At 55.1% G+C, this 23,293-nt stretch overlaps 7 protein-coding genes across 7 annotated transcripts; 3 read left to right on the top strand and 4 right to left on the bottom strand.

Annotated features, from left to right (window-relative positions):
* Nucleotides 1-765: 765 nt before the first annotated feature.
* CCM_06538 (multidrug resistance-associated protein, putative) lies at nt 766-5,548 on the top strand (the record flags this gene model as incomplete). The annotated part of the gene is made up of 8 exons (XM_006671679.1): nt 766-963; nt 1,023-1,557; nt 1,612-1,832; nt 1,878-2,154; nt 2,210-2,443; nt 2,505-4,719; nt 4,776-5,231; nt 5,296-5,548. 8 exons carry the CDS (start codon nt 766-768, stop codon nt 5,546-5,548), a joined length of 4,389 nt encoding a protein of 1,462 aa, XP_006671742.1.
* Nucleotides 5,549-6,817: 1,269 nt separating this feature from the next.
* CCM_06537 (inner membrane magnesium transporter MRS2) lies at nt 6,818-8,510 on the bottom strand (the record flags this gene model as incomplete). The annotated part of the gene is made up of 3 exons (XM_006671678.1): nt 6,818-7,217; nt 7,276-7,904; nt 7,959-8,510. The coding sequence occupies 3 exons, from the start codon at nt 8,508-8,510 to the stop codon at nt 6,818-6,820; spliced, it is 1,581 nt and encodes a 526-aa protein (XP_006671741.1).
* Nucleotides 8,511-9,062: 552 nt separating this feature from the next.
* CCM_06536 (uncharacterized protein) lies at nt 9,063-10,143 on the top strand (the record flags this gene model as incomplete). The annotated part of the gene is made up of 2 exons (XM_006671677.1): nt 9,063-9,476; nt 9,538-10,143. 2 exons carry the CDS (start codon nt 9,063-9,065, stop codon nt 10,141-10,143), a joined length of 1,020 nt encoding a protein of 339 aa, XP_006671740.1.
* A 332-nt stretch (nt 10,144-10,475) lies between these two features.
* CCM_06535 (class III chitinase ChiA1) lies at nt 10,476-13,249 on the bottom strand (the record flags this gene model as incomplete). The annotated part of the gene is made up of 2 exons (XM_006671676.1): nt 10,476-13,082; nt 13,163-13,249. The coding sequence occupies 2 exons, from the start codon at nt 13,247-13,249 to the stop codon at nt 10,476-10,478; spliced, it is 2,694 nt and encodes an 897-aa protein (XP_006671739.1).
* A 2,166-nt stretch (nt 13,250-15,415) lies between these two features.
* Nucleotides 15,416-16,964, bottom strand: CCM_06534 (FAD dependent oxidoreductase; the record flags this gene model as incomplete). Its single annotated transcript, XM_006671675.1, has 2 exons — nt 15,416-16,306; nt 16,356-16,964. 2 exons carry the CDS (start codon nt 16,962-16,964, stop codon nt 15,416-15,418), a joined length of 1,500 nt encoding a protein of 499 aa, XP_006671738.1.
* Nucleotides 16,965-17,360: 396 nt separating this feature from the next.
* Nucleotides 17,361-19,028, bottom strand: CCM_06533 (serine peptidase, putative; the record flags this gene model as incomplete). The annotated part of the gene is made up of 3 exons (XM_006671674.1): nt 17,361-17,820; nt 17,881-18,050; nt 18,132-19,028. 3 exons carry the CDS (start codon nt 19,026-19,028, stop codon nt 17,361-17,363), a joined length of 1,527 nt encoding a protein of 508 aa, XP_006671737.1.
* A 2,687-nt stretch (nt 19,029-21,715) lies between these two features.
* On the top strand, nt 21,716-22,529 carry CCM_06532 (translation initiation factor SUI1, putative; the record flags this gene model as incomplete). The annotated part of the gene is made up of 4 exons (XM_006671673.1): nt 21,716-21,743; nt 21,955-22,032; nt 22,149-22,241; nt 22,381-22,529. The coding sequence occupies 4 exons, from the start codon at nt 21,716-21,718 to the stop codon at nt 22,527-22,529; spliced, it is 348 nt and encodes a 115-aa protein (XP_006671736.1).
* Between the last annotated feature and the right edge of the window lie 764 nt (nt 22,530-23,293).

The raw sequence follows: 23,293 nt of genomic DNA, 5'->3' as shown, positions 1-23,293 counted from the left end.
CGTGAATTGAGAGTGTCCGAGTATGCTAAATCTCAACTCCAGGTGGTTCAATAGTGCCCGACTACTTTCGCGCCCAACCCTACTACATCGTGCACGATGACATGGCTCCTTGACGATGATTTGTTTATAATTGCCCATAACAGCTGACTCACTCGACACGCAACCATCAACGTACTTTTGCTCATCTCGACTATTCTGGAACGCGTGGCTGCAGCCTAGTTCGCTCCCAACCCCATCTCAACTCCATCTCAGCCTCATGATGCATCCACTCGTCCTAAATTCCAGAGATGCCAGATCCATTCGCATTCCCTCTTTGCTGATTCGAAACATGTTGAAAAATACCGTAAAACTCCTAAGAAAAAAGAACAAGAAAAGAAAGGCATCATGGCACCAGGCCGCGAAAGACCGAGCATCTCTTCCACCCCAATCAAGCCTACGGAAGCGTCTACCGGGAAGCTTACCCATCCATCCTCCCTCATTTGGCTCTCCCCGGGTACACAAGCCTTTCGGATCCACCGCGTAAGGCTGGGGACGCGAATACCATACGAATATGCCCGCCGCCGTACGAGACAAACGCCATTCGCAAGTTCCCAAGAACCAGCCATGACTGGACCATCAGGCTGTCATGGCGGGCCCGGTGCTTCCTAGTCCGGAGCCGGTCCGAGAGATAAAACGGCGAGCGAGTTGCTCTCTTATTTCTCCCTAATTCACAGGTATCGTGTAAACGACTGACTACATCAAAGAGAAGAGTGCCGTTTTCCAAAGATGGTCTCCTGCGATGCCCAGTTTGGCCCACGCGTCGACACCGCCTGTCGCTCATTCGACTTTACGCTCTACTTTGAAGACGTCGTCTTTGGAGTCGTTCCCAATGCCGTCTTCGTCATCATCGCCGTGCTCTCCCTGATCAGCGCATCTCGCCAGCAGAGCATTGTCAAAAGCTCGCGTCTGCTCGGCCTCAAACTGGTACTGCAACTACACCCCCCCCTTGCGCAAGTACGCCCACTAACAACACCATCGCTCAGGTCGTCTTGTCCGCCCTCGTCGTCCTCCAGGCTACTTTTCTCGGCCTCCGGGTCCGCAACGAGCGAGTGCGCACGAGCGCGTCCCTCGCCGCCGACGCCCTGTCCCTCGTCGCGACATGCGTGGCTGTTGCGCTGTCCTGGGTGCAGCACCACTGCTCCGAGCAGCCGTCGACGGCGCTCACCCTGTACCTGTCCGCGCTCGTGCCGCTCGGTGCCGCGCGCGCGCGCACCCTCTGGCTCGTCCCGCAAAATGCCGCCGCGTCCGCGCTCCAGACGGCGGCGCTGGCGCTCACCGTCGCCGTCCTGGTCCTCGAGTCGACCGGCAAGAGGGCCAGCCTGCGGCACCCCGAGAAGCTGGCGCACTCGGGCCCGGAGCCCTTTCTCGGCTTCTGGGGGATTACCGGCTATGTCTGGGTCCTCGGGACGCTGTCTCGTGGTTACCGTCATTTTCTCACCGTCGAGGACCTTCCGGAGCTCGACTACCGCATCTCTGCAGACAAGCTGCACCAAAAATTACAAATCCATTTGGACAAGGGTGCGTCATTCGTACATGATAAGTAATTGTCTTCATATTAACTCATGCAAATAGCCGACTTGCTCAAAAAGAATGCCTTTGTCGTAGCCTGCGGTCGCGCCTTTGCCTGGTCATTCATTTCCGCCATCATCCCCCGCCTCTTCCTCATCGGCTTCAAGTTTGCCCAGCCTTTCATGATCAACAACGTGCTTGATTTCATCGGAAACAGGCAAGCACCGCAAAATATCGGCAATGGGCTTCTGGGCGCTTATGCCCTCGTGTACGCCGGCATGGCTGTGCGTATCCCCCTGTTCCCCGAACGACTGTGCTGACCCTTGCAGATTTCCATGGCGCTGTATCGTTACTACTTGAACAGATTCATCATCCGCCTTCGTGGCGGCTTGATATCCATCATCTACCAGCAAACGGTAGAGTGTCGCTCCCTCGACCTGGCCATCGATGGCCTGGCTCTCATGGGCGCCGACGTGGAGCGAATTTCGACCGGCTTTCGCACCATTCACGAAGTGTGGGCGACGCCCATTGAGATAATCATTGCCGTCTATCTGCTAGAGAGACAAATCTTTGTGGCCTGCGTCGTCCCAGGTCTTCTCGTTTTCTGTAAGTCTTGCCGCGCCAGTCTTTTGGCCGTGCATAGCTGACATGGATCTCGTAGCTTTTGTCTGTTTAGCCTTTGTCATTGCCTCCCTCGCCAAGAAGTACCAGAGAATATGGATCGAAAAGGTAGAGGAGCGATTGCGTCTCACCACCAACATGCTGGCCAACATGAGGACCGTCAAGATGCTGGGTCTCAGCCCCAAGATGTTCTCCGTCATCTACAAGGCACGAGACGTAGAAATCGAAAATTCCACTCGCTATCGATGGACACTAATTGGGCAGATTTTCTTCTGTAAGTCCAGAGGCTTTCACTTCTTCTTCTTCTTCTTCTTCTTCTTGGCTAACTTGGGCAGCGAATGCGCCGCTCACGTTTGCTCCCGTGGTGACATTCATCGTCTTTGTCGCCATTGCCAACGCCCGCCACGATACTTCCTTCCTGGCCGCCAAGGCATTCACATCCTTGTCTCTGATTGCGCTCCTGACGGAGCCCACACTTATGCTTATCCAAGCCATACCCAGCGTCTATCAATGCCTCAGCAGCTTCGACCGATTGCAAGAATTCTACCGCCAGCCCACCCATCCCGGTCTGCTGCCGCCGGCTGGCGATGTTCGCGTTGCCGAAAACAATGCGTCCGGAATCTCTCTTCAAATGATGCAAGGTAAGACTGTAGGCTCTAGCGAGTTTGTAGTGAAATTCGTCAACCAAGACTTTGCTTGGGCCAAATCCCGCCCGGCCGCGCTCCAGCATCTCAATGCGTTCATCCTCAGAGGGCGCTTTACTGCCATCGTCGGTCGCACGGGCAGTGGTAAATCGACATTGCTTGAGAGCATACTCGGAGAGACTGTCGATCTCGGCGGCCGTACAGAACGCAGTTTTGCTTCCGCGGCGTACTGCTCTCAGGTGCCATGGCTGGTGAATGGGACCCTCAAGAGCAACATCACCTATGGCTCTTCAGCTGCGGTTGACGATTCTTGGTATCAGACTGTCGTGTCAGCCTGCGGGTTAGAGAACGACATCAACAGCCTACCTGGTGGCGATCAGACGGACATTGGCGACAATGGAAGTAAGCTCAGCGGTGGCCAAAGGCAGCGCGTGAGTCTAGCCCGCGCCGTCTTTTCAAGAGAGCCCGTCATCTTGCTGGATGATGTCTTCAGCGGTGTTGACAATGCCAACGTTGCCCATATTTCAGAGAAGCTGTTTGGCTCGACCGGTCTTTTACGGCGCAATGGATGCACCATCATTCTTGTCACGCACTCCAAATACCTCATGATGCAGGCGGATGACGTTCTGGTCATTGACCAGGGTACTATCGTCGAGTCGCGGACCGTAGCATCACTGCAGCCTAGCAACGGCTTCTCTTCTGGATTTCAGATTGAGGAGCTCACCGAGGCTGATGACGAGGACAGCGAGGAAAGCAAGCCCGCCAGCGCGCAAGCCCAACCCCTCACCAGAATCGAGACTGCCGAGGATAGACTATCGGCACTGAATGAGGAGGCAGCAGATCTCAAACGCACACGCGGAGTTCCTTCCGTGTACCGCTACTACATGCACTCTTCTGGGTATTGGAAGGTCATTATGCTGCTTGCCGGTGCCGCACTGCACACTTTCTGCAGCGAATTCGGCGTCGTCTGGATTGATCTCTGGTCCTCGGCCAACGCCAGGTCTCCCGGTCATGCCAACAACGGCCTGTACCTCGGTGTGTACGCGGCATTGGGTGTCCTCTCCGGCCTGCTTCTGCTCTTCCTCTGCTGGCTCGTCTTTGTCAACATGATCTCCGTTTCCTCGAGAAACCTCCATACGGACCTTCTGACGGCCGTCATTCGTGCGCCGTTGCTCTTCTTCCAGGAGACGGACGTCGGTAACATCACGAACCGATTCAGCCAGGACATGGAACTGATTGGCATTGAGCTTCCAATCATCATTGTCAACTACCTGGTTGCGCTGTTGGAATGCATCGCCAAGATGCTGCTGCTGGCCGTGTTTGGCCGCTATCTGACGGCGTCGTTGCCCTTGTTCCTCGCCGTCATTTACATGGTCCAGCGCATCTATCTTCGCACATCGCGGCAGGTAAGACTGCTTGACATTGAAGCCAAGGCGCCCGTCTATCTTCAGTTCCTCGAGTCCAAAAATGGCGCTGCCACATTGAGGGCGTTTGGCTGGCAGCAGTCTTGCCAGCTGAATCTGCAGCGGCTTCTCAATCGCTCGCAGAGACCAGTGTACTTGCTCTTCTGCATCCAGCAGTGGCTTGCTCTTGTTTTGGATGCCATTGTGTCTGCCTTGGTCCTGATACTCATTGCGATTGTCGTCACCTGGCGCGACAAGTTTTCGCCGGGAAGCGTTGGTGTCTCCCTCGTCACCGTCATGACTTTCAACTCTGCTTTGACCCAGCTGATTAAAATGTGGACTTCGCTCGAAACTTCAATTGGCGCTGTGGGTCGCATCAAGGACTTCAAGGACAATACTGTGCCTGAGGAGGAAGAGCTGGGCATCGTGCAGCCCGAGAGCCCTCCCCCGAACTGGCCAAACAAGGGTAACATCGAATTCAGAAGCGTCATTGCTTCCTACAAGTAAGAATAACTCCTCTAGCTTACCTTTCTTGATCTCTAATGTTCGTTCTGTACAGAGAATCCGGGCCTGCAGCTCTCAAGGGCCTGACGCTGTCAATCAAGGCGGGCGAAAAGGTTGCCATCTGTGGTCGGTCCGGCAGTGGCAAGACGTCGCTCATTCTAAGCCTCCTCCACATGATTCACATCGACGGAGAGCTAATCATTGACAATGTTGATATCCACAATTTGATACCGAACGAGCTTCGTGCTCTCGTCAATATCGTTCCCCAAGAGCCCTTTTTGATGCCCGGAACGGTGCGCCAAAACGTCGATCCATTTGAAGTCGCAACAGACGAGGATATCACTGCATCTCTCGAGCGACTTGGACTCTGGGAGCGTATCGAGGCCGCAGGCGGCATCGACTCCGAGATGCCTCTGACATCCTGGTCCGTAGGCGAGCGGCAGTTGATTTGCATGGCCAGAGCCATGGTGAGAAAGAGTCCGATTCTCATACTCGACGAAGCTACAAGCAGGTAAGCGTCAACGTCTTTTTGCATAAACACCTTCATCTAAGAAAGCCCATCTAATGCATAATAGCGTCGATCACAAGACGGAAGAAATCATGCAACAAGTGCTAGAGACTGAATTCGCAGGCAAAACTGTGCTTTCGGTAGTTCATCGCCTGGGATATATCGAGCGCTACGACAAGGTTGCGGTTTTACAAAAGGGCGAGTTGATGGAGTTTGACACACCAGCAACACTGCTTGCTCAGTCGTCATCGATGCTGTCGGCGATGAAACGGGCAGGAACGCGGCAAAGTTCTACAAGTTTGAGCAGTGACGACGATTAAGCGAGCTACAGCAGTGAAGGTTCCGACATGGACGACGAGGCAGATACAGATACGACAAACACGGAGAGTGTATCGGACGGCATGGTAGGCATAGCTGTGTAGACATGTGCAAAGTCAGATTGACATTATAGAAAGCAGTATCCAGAGAAACAATATGAGAAAATTCCAGCATTGATCATGCTAACCTGCTACCTGCTACCTGCTACCTGCTACCTAGTAGTCTCAGAATAGCCACACAGTGCAAAATCCATTTCCCGCCTTGCATGCGAGGAGAAGCTCACGAGCGCGCAATAAGGGGTATCAAATCGAAAGAGTCGACGAGAAAGATGGGGAGAATTGCCCCAAGACAGAAACCGACGCGAGCCAAGCTACACATGACTCGATCCTACTTTTCGCCGCCCGCCGCACTTTCCGCAGGTGAGGCAGCTGAGGATGATGGCGAAAAAGGCCAGGATGGCGTCGAGGATGGCCTTGCAAATGGAAATGACGCCGTGCACAATGGCCATGATGCAGCCGGCAATGGCATTGAATAACGATTGGATCTAGAAGAAGAAAAAAAGCTTCCGTTAGCACCGACAACAAAGTTTTGGGGGGAGGGGGGGGACGGCTAGGCTAGGGAAGCGAAGGATTTAGCTCGGGGGTGCCACTTACACAAGATATAACGGCTCCCATGATGGCGATTTGTGTCAAGGACAAGTGGTTGTATTGATAAAAGGGATAATTTAAGCGAAACTCCAAAGCGATATTGGAGAGAAAGAATGCAGATGTTGAAAGGTGCACGTTTTTGACTGAGCGTTTGTTGTGATTTAATATAAAAAATCGTGCAGCAGTGAAAGAATCCTGACGTCACCACTCGCGACGCCTCGTCTCATGATACACGAGAAAAAAAGAGCAAGGTTGAACAGGGGGCGCGCGGACCTAGGAGATCGGCAAATCGGCAACGGCCTAACAAACGGCATTCAAACGGCACGTGTTTCTGTATTTAATTTCAAGGCGGTGTGGATTTAATGCAAGGTGTATGTATGTAGAGCAGGATAATTAAGTACGTGTCCAAGGAATAATAGTATACAGAACCAATGTGCCGTGCCATGGCGGAGATGAGTGTATGTAAAAAGAAATCCTCCCCAAAATAAATGATGCATCATTTTCCCGTTTCTTCCTTGCGCAAATATTGCAACGCCATCTATATGCTGTACAGAGAGATTTTGTAATGATACAGAGGTTGTGTGGTACGTGGTGCGTGGTGCGGCTGCTTGTCCACAGCCCTGCTTACCAGAACCAAGACGTCGTCTTCTTCGGCGCCGCCTTTTGCGAGTGCAGCCGGCGCAGCATCTCGCGATTACGCGAATCCAACAGCCCGATGGCGCCCTCTTCCTGGTAGTGCCGGTACCCGCGCGGCAGGCCCAGCGCGCGCTCGCTGCCCCCCATCTTGATGCGCTGCACGCGCCGCAGCTTGACGAGCCCGTACCAGCAGACGAGGAGCGAAAAGACGACCGACGTCGACGTCACGACGCCAAATCCCCAATTAGTCGCCTCGATGAAGTTTTCCAGGTTCATGCCGTACAGGCCCGCGAGAAAGGTGCCCATGGCCAGCCCGAGCGTGCCCACGCTGAACTTGAGGTCCAACAGCATGAGCGAGTTGCGGTTGGCGTCGAGGATGGCGCGGACACTGCATGTAGTAGTCAGTATGGCTGTTGATGTTTGTAATGTTCGATGGTCCAACGTACATTTCTTCCGTGTTTCGGATGCCAGAGACAAGGTTGCCTGCCTCCTGCACAATCTCGTCGGCAATTTTATGATACGACTCCAGCAGCATCTCCACTTCCGTGTGGTCATCCGCCGCCCTCGTCGACTCGCTCTTCTTCTCCGACAAGTACATGTCACCCAAATCATCATCCGCCTCGAGCAGCTCCTCAATGGCGTCGCGGACCAGCTTGGCCTTTTGCTCAAACGTGCTAATACGTTTGGACAAGATGAGCAGCACGCGCAGCTTGTGGCGGTCAATGTCATCTTCGAGTTCGCTGAGGATGTGCATGCCGGGCTCGCGCACCGCCTCAAAGTCGGCTTCCATCTCCGACGTGACCGACGTCAGCACCGCTTCAAGCGCGCGAAACTCGTACGGCAGGCCGGGCGACCCCGGCGGGTTGCGCTGCTGCAGCTTGCCCTGCAAGTCGTACATAAATGCCGACTGCGGGTACGACGTCTTGGAGCCGTACACGTCAAAGAGCAGTACGCGGTCGCTCTTGATGAGTACCTTGAGATGCAGCAGGTTGAGCAGGATGGCTTCGGGCCGGACGAGGATGTGTGGGAGGTTGGACGAGTCAATCTTGCGCAAATCGCGGGGGAGTAGGCCGTACTAGTTCTTGTCAGCATCATTGTAGTCTTGTCATTCGCGACGGGGGGGACATACCTTGGCAATGAGCTCCGACTTTTTAAACTCGCCGTCGACGAGAATCACCTGCCCGTGCTCGTCCACCTCGGTGCAGCGCAGTCGCGGTTCTGCCGCCGCCTTGGCCGTCATGACGCGCCGGCTGTTGAACATGGAGCCGTGCTCCAGGTCGTCGTGCCCGGGGAGATCATCCGGCTTGAGCGGCTTGAAGCCGCGCCGCGCCGCCATGCCCCAGAGCCTCTCTTGCCACGAACTCGCCGGGTCATCACTAGCGTTACTTTTCTTCCCAGTACTCCCAGACTTGTGCCATCCGCGCGTCTGAGTCGTGGAGCTGAGCGCCCGGCGCTGACAGGCAAACGGCCATAGTGACGCTTCGAGGGCCACCACGGGCTGCGGTGTCGGTTCGGATGTAGCTGTGCATAGATGTGTGTATGGATGGTATAGCCGGACGCGGCCGCAGATGCGTGTGCCGCTCAACTTGGTGCCTCGGACGTGGCTCGGTGTGAAAAAGGCCGTCTCGGACTGTGTGCGTAGAAAACGCAGGAGACTGCGCGACGGCACGGGGGAGCGCATCGCGCCGTCCGTCAATGTTTGCGCTACAATGCTGCAGTGGTTGCGCGGTCGAGTGGTTTCGTCGTCATAGAGATCGCCGACAGAAACGCAAAGCTATTTGGGAGGTTGCCCGAATGATGGACCAAGCGACGGGGTCGTATGGAGTTTGTCGTCGGCGTTGGAGGCTCTTTGGTGCATTCGCGCCCTCACTTTCGAGGCCACGACCAAAAAAGTTTATAGCGCGTGCACGGGCCACTTCGCTATTCAGTCCGCCACTGCAACTTCCTCGCCTCAACTACGAATCATTTCGTTGTTGTACAGCACAATGTTGTAATATTTCACACAAAATTCGACTACATGTGGCTTTCGTTTGATTCCCTGTGTCCTCAATCTCTATCATATATGATTCACTTTGGAAAGGATGCTACTCTCACCTGCTTAGTGTCGCCGTCGCCTACCTACCTACTTAAACACCGCCGTCACACATCGCAGGTGCATCCATGAGCTCGTCACTTCACATCCGATCCTCCCCTTTTGTCCTGCGCGAGATAACTCCTTCCCTGGCACTCGAGCATGAAACTCACGCCCGTCCGTATCAGGGGCAAACGCAAGGCATCAAACACCGCCACTTCGACCACGCCGCGGCCGTCCAAGATGCTGCGCTCCCTCCAGGACGTCAAGCATATGCGGCAGCGGCAGCCGCGCACCACCCTTGACAGGCTTCCCACCGAGATTCTCGAGAAAATTCTCCTGTACAGCGGCAGCGTGGCGCTCCCGCAGTGCAGCCCCGTCGTTGGCGCCAAGCTGTCGTCTCGTGCGACGTTGCTGCGCTTCTTCATTTGGGGCTTCCACGACACGTGGGACCAGTGGTTTGGGGTTCCCTTTCGTGAAGTGCTCGAGGGCCCCAAGCCGAAAGACGATGCCAGGGGAGCGCGCAGTCCGCAGGAAGCAAAATACTTTCCATGCGATGGCGACCCCGAGCTCCAAGTAAGCCACGCCCACCTCGTGCTCTTTTCCCTCGTCACATTACTAACATTGTTCTCTACAGAGCGCTCTTCTCGAGCTTCCTTGGGTAGACATGGACTTGATCCTGCGCGCCCAGCAGACGTGGGCCGACACCTACGCCCGCCACCGCTGGTACGAGCCGCACATCCCGCTCAGCGCCGGCGGGTATGGCCTCTTTGACGCCACGCGGTATTTCGACGCCGCATACCAGACTTTTACTCGCCACCGACACCTCCCGGTGCGCACCGTCGTCCGTCACGTGCATCCTGACGTGCGTCTGCCCGTACCGCTGGTAACGGGTCCGTGGAACGAGGAACGCCAGAGGCGGCTGCTGTGGCTCGTTCACGGGGGGATCAACCTCGAGGCGCCGGACAGCGCGACGCGCAGCCTGCCGTGGGAGTATCACGTTGACTTCCTGCGCAACGCTATCGTACAGGCGCAGACGCCGAACGACATCGCATACCGGCTACTACGGGATCAGTGCGATTTGATGCGGGTGCCGGCGGACGTGCTTCGGCAGGAGCGCGACGCCCTGATTAAGAGGTTGCAATGGGGCCAGCACAGCGAGCTTGTGTTTTCATTGCTGCAGGAAGTGCTGGAGGATGTCAATTACAAGTTGGACTATCACACTTTCAGTCCTCAGAAGTGACCACGGAACCAACCCGCTACTAGGCTGCCTCGACACATGTACATAGCTAACACGAGCATGCCTTTGTATATCTACCACATGTACATACATCAAGATTCAGAGACAAGAATTCAGTATACTTGAGCCTATATAGCTACCCCTAAGCTTGTCCGCAAGACAAGCATTAAATACAGGCTAGGGACAGAGAGTCGAGTAAACCAATGAAGAAGGGAAAAGGGAGGCGACCCCACGTGAATAAATCCGAAATGTAAGGAAATGCTTTCTATCATGAGATCAAACACACAAGTATAAGTAACAATGAAATTCCAATTTTAGTATCCTTGTCTCCTTTTTTACAAGAGGAAGATCTGGGCAGCCACGAGAGCGACCAGACCAGCGGTAATAGAGGAAGCACCACCGGTAACGATGGGAGTGGTAGGTTTGACAACGGGAGCCGAAGGAGCGCCAGTGCCGACGGGAGCGCCAGTGCTGACGGGAGCGCAGTTGGGGCCGCCAGGGCACTGGTTGCCGGTAGGCTTCACGGGTACGACGGTGAGGGTGGTCTCGGGGGCCAGGGACAGCGTCTTGAAGATGGTCTTGGTGCTGTGCAGGGTGGTAGTGGTCAGGGACTGGGTGGACTTGCTGGCCGAAGGCTGCTGGCCGGAAGGCTGCTGGCCGGAAGGCTGCTGGCCGGAAGGCTGCTGGCCGGAAGGCTGCTGGCCGGAAGGCTGCTGGCCGGAAGGCTGCTGGCCGGAAGGCTGCTGGCCGGAAGGCTGCTGGCCGGAAGGCTGCTGGCCGGAAGGCTGCTGGCCGGAAGGCTGCTGGCCCGTGGGCTTGCCAGCGGGCTGGGTAGGCTGAGGAACCTCGTTGGTCTTGGTGACGGGGCAGACAGTCGTCGAAACCGAGATGGTCTCAGTCGTCACATGGCCGATGGGGCAGTTGGTGACGCTGGGAGGGCACTTGCTGATGGTGTAAGTGGTGGTGGTGTAGACGGTGCTGGTAGTCATCTCCTCGGTGGGCTGGCTGGCAGTGGCGGTCGGCTTGGGGGGCTGGTTGGTCTGGGTGACGGGGCAGACGGTCGTATACAGAGCAATGGTCTCGGTGACGACACGGGCAGGGCAGTTGGTCACGGTAGGCGCACACGAGGTGATGGTGCGGGTCGTGGTCGTGAACACGGTGCTGGTGGTCATCTCCTGCGACGTCGTGGTGGTGTTGGTCCAGGGTGCCGAGGTCACGGGAGGAGCCGTGGTCGCAGGACCAGTGGTGAGGATGACGCTGGAGCTAGAAGCCGAGGTAGGGAAGCCGGTTCCAGTCGAGATAGAGATGGAGGAGCTAGACTGAGAAGTAGGAACAGCGGAGCTGGAGCTGGAGCCGGTAGGAACGGCAGAGGAGCTGGTGCTGCTGCTGGTCTGGACAGAAGAGCTGGAGGAGCTGGAACCGCCAGTTGGGACAACAGAAGAGCTGGAGCTGGAGCTGGAGCTACCAGTAGGAGCAACAGAGCCGGAGGAGCTGGAGCTGCCAGTAGGAACAACAGAAGAGCTGGAGCTGGAGCTGCCAGTAGGGACAACAGATGAGCTGGAGCTGCCAGTGGGGACAACAGAGCTGCTAGAAGAGCTGGAGCTACCAGTAGGAACAACAGAAGAGCTGGAGCTCGAGCCGGTAGGAAGAGCGGAGCTGGAGCTGCCAGTAGGGACAACAGAGCTGCTAGAGGAGCTGGAGCTACCAGTAGGAACAACAGAAGAGCTGGAGCTCGAGCCGGTAGGAATAGCGGAGCTGGAGCTGGAGCTCACAGAGGACGTGCTGGAGCTAGAGGTGGACTGGCTGCTGGTGGAAGACGAGGTCGAGGTGCTGGTGCTAGTCGAGGTGGGAATGCTAGAGCTGGACGAGGTGGTAGTGGTGGTGCTGGAAGAGCTAGTCGTCGTAGTCGTCGTGGTGCTCGTGGTGCTCGAGGTCGTAGAGGTTGTCGTCGTCGTAGTAGTAGTAGTAGTAGTGGTGGTGTGGTCACCGCACTTGCTGAGAATATCCTGGACGTGCTCGTTGAAGGACTTGCCATCGATGATGTTGTTCTTGCCGGTCCACATGTCCCAGATGGAAATACCACCAAACGAGGGACGCTTGGCAATGTTGCAGATGATGGGCTCGAGCTCCTTAGGAGTGACGTAGCCAGACCACAAGTTGAGGGGCTCGGGCGCGGCAGGGATGCCAACAAAGAGCTTGGCGTTCTTGCTCTTCTCGCTGGAGGCGATGATGGTTTCCCACTCGTTGTAGTTGAAGTTTTCGCTGGGGTTCAGGGGGTCGTTGCCATCAACCAGATCACACCCGATGTTGTTGTAGAACTGGATGAAGAGGGCATCGAACTGGGTCTTTTGGATCATCTCCTTCATAGCGAACCACTGGGGGGAGGTCGGGCACTGGGGGGCGCCGGTGATGATGACGTCCTTGCTGTGGGAGCGGAACTGGTCGGCCATGGCGATCCAGGGCTTGTTGTCAAAGTTTTTGCCGTCGACCTGGGGCAGCTCGAGATCAAAGTCGAAGCCGTCAATGGCGCTGTGCTTGGTAGGGTCGGTCTGGCTGTCAAAGGGGCGAGGGCCCTTCCAGGACGCATCGTAAGGGCCAAAGGCACCCCAGAGAAAGTCGGCAAAGTCGCGGCCGTTCTTCTCGGTGCTGACGCGGTAGTCGGATGTCTTCTGGTCCCAGACACCGCCAATGGAGAGGAGCATCTTGATGCCCTTGCTACGGCAGTACTCGAGATCATCAATGATGGTTTGGCAGTGGCTGAGCAGGTTGGTCGGCTTGCCGTCCACCTCGAAAGAATCAGCCCAGCAGTGAGCGGCAAAGCCGATGCCGGGATACCCAGAAGGGTTGTTCTCGGGGGACGAGGTGACAAAGGACAGGCTGATGTAGTCGGCACCCTCGTCACAGCGTTGCTTGAGACTCTCGTCGTAAGGACCAGACTGGCCCTGTATTGTGCGATCAAAGCATGTTAGTCAATGAAGAGTTTCCGGGTGACTGCCATTGGCGTCATGGTGGTGTGTCCTACCCAGTAAGCGTTGAACTTGGCAACGTTGGTGCCGGCGGCCGAGGCCAGGCCAGCAACGGCGAGAGCGGCAAGGAATTTGGAAACCATTGTGTAGTAAAAGATTGTAATTTGGTCGAAACCTGGGGGGTTATAAAAGACTGTGGTGTGGTCGGTCGTTTGGTATGAATGAAAGGACGTAGACGAAAGCGTCTACAAGAAGGCCTAGTATCCGAGCCTGCTGAGTCTCTACGTTGAAAGAGAGAGAGTTGATGAGAGGAAGGGACGCCATCAAGCTGAAGGAGCGGAGTAGCCGCCCTTTTCACTGTGCGGCCTCTCCCACGATCTCCGGCTCGTTCAGCCAGCCAGCGGTAGTTGCAGACTAGTTAACGGACGGGCAAGGCGTCAGCAGAAAGGTGGGTGTGAGAGTGGCGCGGCGTGCCATGGCGGTTCGCTCTCTCTCGACTTTTGCCCACGCACCACCCTGTCCAGATGCCTAGATGGAGCGGGTCGACCGAAGGAGGAGGCATTTTGCTCCGAGGGGAGATTTGGGAAGGCCAGCCAGGCTGTGGTATTATTGGCGTGGGCGGCGTCGGTGGGATGGATCATGGCGGCGACGAACGGGTCGAGAAGGAGCATGTGTGGATATCGTGAACTAGCTGGGACCAACGAAGGGCTGGCGGAGGAGCGCCTCGTTCAGGAACAGGAATAGCTGGAGGCTCAAGTGCAGGAGTAGCGTAGCCGGGTTATGCGTGTGCCTGGGTTGGCCGTTGGGTGCTCGGGTGGTGTCAAGTAGAACGAGGTTTTGCTTGGGGTTTCTGCCAAGGAGCTGACAGTATCCAAAAGAGGCAATCGCCGGTTTTCCTTGTCTCAGGAACTTATTAAATTTAAGTCGCCGGCCAAATTCGCCTGCCAAAGATGTCAGTATGCAGATCACAAGCGAGCACTCAGCTCCCACCTTGTAACTAGGGCACTCGTGAAAAAGTCGACCACCCCTTTGCTGCCAGCCAGCCAACGGCCAAAGAAGGGCAGATTCGTCTGCAATATTTCCGCGCGCAGCAGCCTTTGCGCCACGCCTGCCCCATACAGCATAGTTTCTCATCCTGTCAACAATCAAGTTATGTGCCCCTCCCTGCCTAGAGGCTGACAGACTGGGGAGTTGTCCCTGGACTAGTGCCTGGTGGGGAGCCGAGAAGGTCAAGCTTTTCGGAAGTGAAATTGTCTCTTCACGCGCACATGGAGCCCTGGGATGCTAGTAGTGATCATGCTGGTGTTGGGGAGTTCTGTGTTCTGTGGATGATCGTATCATCGGATCGGATGGAGTAGAGGACAACAGCATCGAAGCAGGGCAAAATCCGCAGTGATTGTCCATCGGGCCGCCATTGTTTTGTTGGACAAGGAGAAGAGAGAAGTTCGGAAATTAATAGAGTAACTAAATCCAAGCCCCTTTCCAGCGCGCCAATGTGATGGAAATTTGTTCTGCATGCGTGTACATTAATTTGAATGTGTTAAGTGCAAGAGCTGCCACTGCTGATTCCGATGCTTTCATTCACAGGCTCCCCATATCTTCGATAACAGCCTGTAAGCCCTATAAGCCCGGGCGTTTTTGTGTCATGTCCCCTGTAATAATGTGATGCATTCCCTGTAAACTTTCTCCCACGGACTTTTTGGCTATAATACGTCAATTATAGCGCCTCAACCATTTAGCGCCCGCCTGATTTGAGTGCCCTTGCCATCACCAACTCCCTCGCAATTTATTCCGTAGGTACCTACCAACTGTAGTTACTAACTGCCCAGCTTGGCAACTTGCTTGGTACCTGTGAGCACATGGTGTGGGTGGACAGCTCCATGATACTGTGGACGCCACTAGCAAACCTTTGACATATTGAATGACATGACATCTGCCACAGCCTTGTTGCGCTCCTTCTTCAAGTACCCTAACTAATAACGATACGATATATAGGTAGGTAGGAATGCCAAGATGGACCCCCTGCCCTGATTCTTGGCCACCTTGATTCCAAAAACAGTCCGATGCAGCGCGCGGAAAGTGGTTCGCAAGGCCAGTCCAGTGTCCACAAAGGCAACGAGCGCTGTGGATTTCTCCTCTGACTCCTCCTCACTCCTCTCGCCTTGCCCAGACATGCAATGCACGAAAATCGATAACGCCGCCCTGCTATCAACATGCACGTCCGTTTGTCGACACGGTGAGAAGTTTCTATTACGACCAATATGGGTTCAAGGTATCGCCCCATTCATTCGTACCCATCAGTTACCTCGTCACGCATCCAGCAATTCTAGAACCGCGTTCAGCGCTCCTCGCTGCGCCGGCTGCTCGATCCGCTTCCTCGTCGCCAGAAACGCCGCCGGCAGCCAGTCCGCCACGTCCATCCCGAGCACCATCCTGGCCACCGCCTCGCCGCACGCCCAGCACAGCGACATGCCGTAGCCGTTGAAGCCCGCCGCGATCCACTCGCCGTCGCCGCCTCGTTGCCTCGTCGCGCTCGCCGGCAGCGGCCCGACCAGCGGCAGCCGGTCTCCCGTGAAGCCCATGATGCCCGTCCACATCGCGCATATCTCCGGGCCGCCGCCGCCCTCGTCCCAGCCCCGGACAAAGTAGCGCGGCAGCAGCGTCGCAAAGTTGGCCCGGCAGTGCGCGTTGACCTCGCTGTCGTCGGCGACGAAGAAGGCGCTCGCCGTGGTCTTTTCGCCACCGATAAACATGTCCCCCGTAATCGCATTCTGGTGTGCGTAGTACGTGCCCGCTTCCAGCACGTCCGTCTCCGGCTCGTAGGTTCTCTTGTTGGTCATGCTCCACGTCAGCCTGCTGCCGTGACGGCCAAACTCTGGTGTCCCTCGTTGCACCGACATGCTCCCGCGCAGCGGGTAGATGCTGCCGCGAAGAGCCGGTAACAAGTGGCCAGCGTACCCATTCGTCGCATGGATCACCTTGGCGGCCCTGACCACGCCTCGCGGTGTGTGCAATGTGTATGGATACACCGCGTTGCTGGCCTCATACGTAATGTTCTCGACCGGCGTCTTGGTTTCGATGCTCAATATGGACTGATATTGCTCCCACAGCTGGGACCATACATCCGTAATCAGCCGATACGGCCAGCCAGCGCCGTTTGGGAACGTCAAAGCTCCCGCCGTTGCGCGGACATTGTACTTCTAGCACCCCATCAGCTTTCAACCGATCAAGTCACATGGCTGAGCGTACCTGCGCTGCCTCCGCCGGGGAGAGAAATTCTGTCTTGCCCCTGTCCTCTGGGATGTGCTCCTCGTACAAGCGCCACGACCTTTTCGCTTCCGCAAAGTCGCCGGGGTCGCTGAAGCAGACGACATCGCGCAACGGCCGCACCTGGCTCCGTTCCTTGCGCTCCGGCGACGCGTTCGCCAGCTCGTGCACCTTGTCCAGGCTGCGCTTGGCAAAGCGCGCAATCTTGACGGCCTCCTCCGCACCGTAGTGCTCGACAAGATCCGCAAACTCTTCCGGCACAAACGAGGTCAGCAGGCCCCCGTTGCGGCCTGTCGCGCCGCTCACCAGCGTGCGCGCCTCAAAGACCGTCACCGTCACTGCGTCGGAGCCGGCCGAGCGCGACGAAATGTTCAGGATGTGCTTGGCCACGCTGCACCCTGTTATGCCGGATCCGATAATTGCAATATCGGTGTTGGCGGGGAGCTGGGAAGACTGCTTGTCCGCGAGTGTTGCGTGTGGCGGGACCTGCCAGAATGATGTCGTCGGCTGCGGTCGAGGCAGCCCGGGATCTTCCTTGACCTGAGCAAGTAAGAATTCTCGGGTGGTTTTTGACGGCTCCTTGTCCATCATGTCTATCGTGTATTGTCTTTCGCTATACTTGGCGAGGTGATGCGTCAATTTGAGAAGGATCCCGAGGGTGCTCTCGCAGCGGGGTTAGTAGTGGCGCATCCAACCAAGACAACAGACAATATGATTTGCTGCTTGCAGCCAGGCCTTGATTTCTTTGTCAATTGATATGTCAAATGTACCGGTGTACCTTTTCTCCTACTTTATGCTATTGTAACAGACTTGCAGTTTAGACCCACGATGAGCCAGCAGCTTCTCGAGGACGTCGGCTCATTGGCACGTAGAATATATGTGTACTCAAGATTATGTACTTGTTTCGACCAAGCATGTACGTATGTATAAGCCAGCTAGATCCCCATTTCTCTCACTTGACATGTTCCCCCGCGCGTGTGACCCTACTTAGAAGTCGCGTGTGATGTTGTGCTGCATGTAAAAGTCAGCCGCCCACCTCTTCATGTTGTCCGCCACGCCGTCAAACATGGCGCGCGCATCCTCGTTGACGTTGTAATTCTCCGTCCTGTAGTCGTTGCAATGCGCAGCGCCGGGCAGCCAGTACAGGGGCGCGTCATCCGTGCCCTCCAGCGGGCCGCCAGGTCTGTCGGGCGAGGAGACGGTCGCGAACAGCCATGGGTCGAGCTCGGCATTGACCCAGACCAGCCGTGTGGCGTTGTTGTTATCCCACCCACCCGTCAGACGGTTCACTGTGGTCTCATCGCGGCCCAGCTTGATGCCGACCTTATACTTGCCGACGTCGGGGAATATATCGATGCAGTCCTCCTTCCGCGCGGACTCCTCCGTGTCGTAGCCGGTGGTGATGTGGAGGGGCTCACCGGGCTTCTCCGTGGGCCACCACTGGAACCTGTCAATTTTGTTAGTTGGCAGTTGAAATCGGGTAGTTGGCTGGTCTTGATTGTCTTACGGTTCATTACAGAGTTGCCATAGCCAAGGGTCTACCAGGCCATCGTCCGCCTGGTCGACGTGAGACGGGGTATTGAGTGAGTCTTGCCAGCGCAAGTAGCCTTGCAGTGCCTTTTCCAGCCCAAGCCCGTCGGGCCCTGGTGCAGCCTCGTACTTTTCGGGCAGTTGATTCTACATGGAAGAGAATGAGTATAGTGTCAGGATCGGCAACGCTGCTAGTAAGCAGTAGCCAATGCAGCGATTGCAATGTACCTCGATGAAGTCGCAGACTTTGAAAACCATAGAGTAGCCAGAGGAGTACTGCTGACGCTGCCACTGAGGCAACCAACGCGTTGCGGTCTCGGCAGCCTCCTCGTCGGTGGCATTTGCCGCTCCCAAGTGGCGCTTCAGCTCCGTCTTTCTGCAATCGCTGCCGTTCATGAGCACGTCGTCAATGTGCTCCATGACGAGCCGCCAGTCGGCTGAGCAGTTTTGCGGCAGCGCATCCCCAATCACCTTATAGTACTGCCAGAGGCTGTTGCGTGCCTCTACGACAGCACTTCCAGCCTGGTACGCCCAAAATGTGCCCGGCGCGAGCCTCTCGGTCCACGCCGACAACGCGCCCGAGTACGAGCAGCCGCTCAGCGTCCACGGCGCTCGGTCGGGGTGCGACATGCCTTCAGTGTCAAATGGGAGCTTGACGTTTCTCGCGAAATAGACGAGGTCATCAATCGAGTTTTCCAGCGTCAGCGGCTGGAATGTCTCCGTGTTCGGGGTGCCCTTGACGGGGGTGCTCTCGCCGTAGAAGCGGTGCTCGAGGGCAAGGGCCGCGCCGCCCAGGTTCTGCGCGATGAACCCGATCATGGTGCGGTTGGTCAGGTCCACGTACTCGGGTGGCAGGGCCGCCTCGGACGGCGCATCGAGGGACACAGGCGAGCCCGGGCCCTTATAGTACTTGGTGCTGTAGTAGTACCGCTGCTTGAAGGTACCGAGCTCCGGACGGCTGTGGTCGATGAGCTGGTCAAAGTACGCCTGCGTCGCGTCACTCGAGTTTGGATTCTGGCCAGTTTCCGACATAGTCCTCATAGGCCTAATCGGCTTGACAATTCTGGGGAAGGCCTCCCCGGTAGCCACAAGGCCAAGAACGGCCGTCAACATGAGCAATTGCATCTTGTGTTAATAACGATGATGTACTCTCTATCAGCTAGGTAATATCTCCTCCATTTTGCCACCACATAGTTACTTCGGTCATTTTATACAAGCCATTGTAAGTCGGTCGGCATGTTGGAGCGTTTATCGTCGGGTCCAGGCCACATATTACGGGATCCCCCATCTGAATTAGGCAGGCGCGGCACATGGACGGACTATTACGCCCGCAGAGAAGCATGTTAACATGGCACAATAAGGAAGGAGAAGATTCTCGCTTTGTGTCGCCCTGAGAAGCTTCTACTTTGAGAGCTGCACCATTTTCCCATCAGATTCACGAGGTTTCTTTGACATGTTCATTTGCATCGCGACGCGGGAGAACGGCAACGAGTCCGTTTTTTAGCGGGGATTATCAAAAAGAACCCGACGCAAGTTTGAAAAGAACCTACTCCTTTCGTTATATTATTGTATTATTGTCCTCGCCTTTGTCAGCTTCCGACTGTGTCATCGCGCCGCCGCGGTCGTTCAGCCAGAATTCGACGTTTGTCAAGCAACTTGTACTCGGCGAATGGAAAATGGTCCGACTGGCTCCAAGGCTCAGAGTGGTTGATCTGGTCCGGTAACCTCATCTTGCTAATTCATTGTTGTGTCTTCGCTCCATATGAGCATGCCAATTCATTCCGGCTTGAAGGGGGTCCCTGTCAGACCTCAAATGTTTACAGTCAACTCTTTTCAGTTCAAAATAAATGATTGCGTAGAACAAATAACTCGACACATGCTATTAGACTTGTGGACTAGGAATACTAAGCGTGTTATATAGCAAACGTCGCCAATCTTAGACGTGGGGCTGGCTACAGCGGAGAGTAATCGTTCGAATATATTAGCAAATTGTGAGTGTTATCTTACCTTCTGTATCACATATGTCTAGTCTATATATTCAAGCTAACAGAAAGTATATGTTCAGCGATGAAGGTCCAGCTCGCATGTCACCACAACATCCGAGTTTGTTTCGGTGATGGCGGAGCCGCCAAGTTGAGGCGCGCCTGTACTTGCTTATCCCATTTCAGCAATGGAATTTTCTCTTCCTAAGAAATCCTCACCATGGTAAACGCTTCCAAAAATTGGAGTGTCAGTGCCATTGCGATCTGACCTAACAGCCATGTACCCAGACGTCAACAGTCGACACAGCATACATTGAAGTCACAGTCTACAATCGTTGCATGCCGTATCTCAAGTAGTACAAATGTAAACGTATCTCAAGTGGTACAAATGTAAACGTATCTCAAGTAGTACAAATGTAAAAGCTCATGGGGCCTCTGCAGACACTAGCGTTTCCACCACATTGTAGTTTCTGAGCGTCAGCGAGCCGTTCAGATTGCAGCGGGCATGTCCGTATTGGCGAACGTGGTGATACCTTGCCCGATTGCCAAGCGTAACACCTCCCCGGGCTTTGCTTTCTTGGCATTTGATGCCTTTATGTAGTTTCAGACGAACTTTAATTAAGCCATCATAGCGACGATATCGTGGGGAAGACCGATATTTACAGGGTAGGTCGCTCATTCTGCGCATGACCAACACTCGTGCCAGACATGAGCGTACCTGTGAGTCTCTCTTTCCCAAGTATACAACAGCGACAACGTGTCTTCTACATAGTTGATGAAAGCTGTGACTATGAATATTCCGGGCAAGATCGATGGATTCCTGCAAGGCTGTCGATGAATGGATGGACAGGTGCGGAGACTGCAGGGAGATGCACGACTAGTCCAGGCAATACTCGAGAGGTAACAATCATGACCATGGAGGTCTGATTCAATGGATGAGGGCAAAGTGATAGGTACATTGTCTCATGATTTTGGGCATGTGATGTACATAATTGGGTGGTGAGGCACAGTGAGCGGCACCGGTGAGGCGGTGCAGGTGATGCGTGATGCCTTGAAATCCAGGCACAAATATCTTTTAATGCATTCACCTGTAGTACAAACACCATGAGCAGTTGTCTGTTTGACACCTGCCAATAGTTCAGTAAAAAGTGCAAAGCTCTATATTTCCTATAGATTTCTGTGAAGATGATTTAACCAAATTACTGATCAAAGCCAGCATGACCATTGCCATCGCACCTAGATACCGTTCCTCCAACACTGCAATTGTACTAAGGTACCTTAGGTAGCTTCAAGTATCTCTAGCGTTAAGGCCTGTGTGCCCCACCTGCTCGCGGCCAGGCGATCCAGCGTCAAGTACAGGGCACCTTGCAGCATCAAGAGTGGCATCAAAAGCCAAATTTTACACAACGGTCCCGCCTTTGCCCCGCCACCAGCCACACATTAGCCACTCACTGCCCCAACAGCACCCAAAATGCAGGCCTGATTAGTGCTCAGGACCGCGAAAGCCCGCTGTAGCCCGGTGACTCCTGTGGCTGGTGCAGGCAAAGTCTACTTCTCCCTACTTCCTTTCCCGATTCTAATAAATACGTGCCACCGGGCGCACACACCAATTTGCCTCCTGCACCCAAACCACCAACAACCCAGCAAACAAGCCAGCTTCGCCAGCTTCTCTCGCGCCCTCGCAGCCCAGCTCTCGCATCAACAGCAGACCCTCTCCCCTCCAAGAAACTATCAGCTCCCAGCGAGACCGCTTCAGAAAGCCGTCGGTCGCTCGTCCCCTCCCCCACCGCAAAACCCATTTCCCAAGGTTACCCAGGTACCTCCGAGTTTATGTCCATCGAAAATCTCAAGTCTTACGGTACGTTACGATTATCTTGACTACGGAGCTAGGTCTTCTTTTGTCCCTTTCTCCTACTTCCCATCGTCTCTGGCAGCTTTGTCAACCGATTGCTGTCTGTGCGACGCCCCAAGACACGACCCCGCGTCCGGCCACCAGCCCACCACCACAGCAACCTCGTTGCATCTGTCGCCTCACTTTGGACGCTTTGCTGACCAACACATGCTTGCAGACCCCTTCGCCGAAGCCGACGAGGACACCGGAGAAGTCAACAAACAGACTCAGAATTACATTCATATACGCATTCAGCGTACGTTTTAATCCCGCTCGCCTCATAACCCCGCGCAACCTCGACAGACCCATGGTCGCGTGCGCGGTGGCCGAGGGTCTCGCCCCAACGACTCTCTTACTAACACGGTGGTGCAGAGCGTAATGGTCGCAAGACTTTGACCACGGTCCAGGGTCTTCCGAAGAAATTTGACCAGAAGAAAATTCTCAAGGTCATCAAGAAGAAGTTTGGTACGTCTCTCTACTTTACACACTTTTTACTCTCCACTAGTTGGCTAGACCAAAGTGTAAAATGCTTTCAAACGTCGCTCAACGATCCGAGAACGACTCTTTCACTCACACACAACCACTAACGCAACGTTTACAATAGCTTGCAATGGCACCATTGTCGCAGACTCCGAGATGGGAGAGGTGATCCAGCTCCAGGGCGATCAGCGCAAAGATGTCCAGGACTTTCTCATCGACAAGAAGGAGGGCCTTGAGCTAGACCCCAAGACTATCAAAGTCCACGGTTTCTAAGTTGGCCTGTGGCGCCGTCGCCCTGCCGGCAACATGCAGCTGCAGACCGTCTCTACAGCGATTCGCATGCGGGCCGCATCCACAGGGCGTGTTTGGGGATGAGCCTTCCCCCCCGACTAGAAAGCATCGCATCTCGGTCATGACAAGTACTGCATGCACTCTTTCGCAGCAGTCTGGCCGGGGCTTGGGAAACGTGATTTCCCACGAGCGCCTCTAGGGACGACGGACCAATCCACCAATGTGCGAGAAGAATGAGGAGATGCAGTCGTGATTTTTTCGAGAAACTCGGGGGCTACCAACACTTGGTATTGGCCTGCAATCTTCGTCGCAGCGAGGCACGCAAGCCTCTGTTTCACTTTAATACCTCAACATGGTTATAGTTGGAAGAGAGGACAAAACATGCTTTAGCTTAGCGTTCTGACGCGACAACCTGATTATGCTACGGGCCAAGATGTTCGCTTTTGCTCTTCGGTCGCTCGTTTTACTAGCAGTTAGGGCAAGCCCGGTCGTAGTCTAGGGCAATACAAATATGATACCCCCAGCCCGACGTTTGTGTAGCTCTGACGTGGATAATCAGATGCATGTAGGCGATGGTACTGGTATTTGCCATTGTTTGCCGTGACTCGGTCGGTTCATGCAGCTGCAGACATGTGCAGGTGAAACACGGTATTAACACCGAGTCCTGCACTATGGAATTATAGACGTTGAAAGCAGGACCGCTGCTAACAAACGAGTTCCGCGAATTGCTCCTGCGAGGCTGGCAA

This window comes from Cordyceps militaris, assembly GCF_000225605.1.
Source record: "Cordyceps militaris CM01 unplaced genomic scaffold CCM_S00005, whole genome shotgun sequence".
NCBI classification, from domain to species: domain Eukaryota; kingdom Fungi; phylum Ascomycota; class Sordariomycetes; order Hypocreales; family Cordycipitaceae; genus Cordyceps; species Cordyceps militaris.
This window is presented reverse-complemented; position numbering and strand designations above follow the sequence as displayed.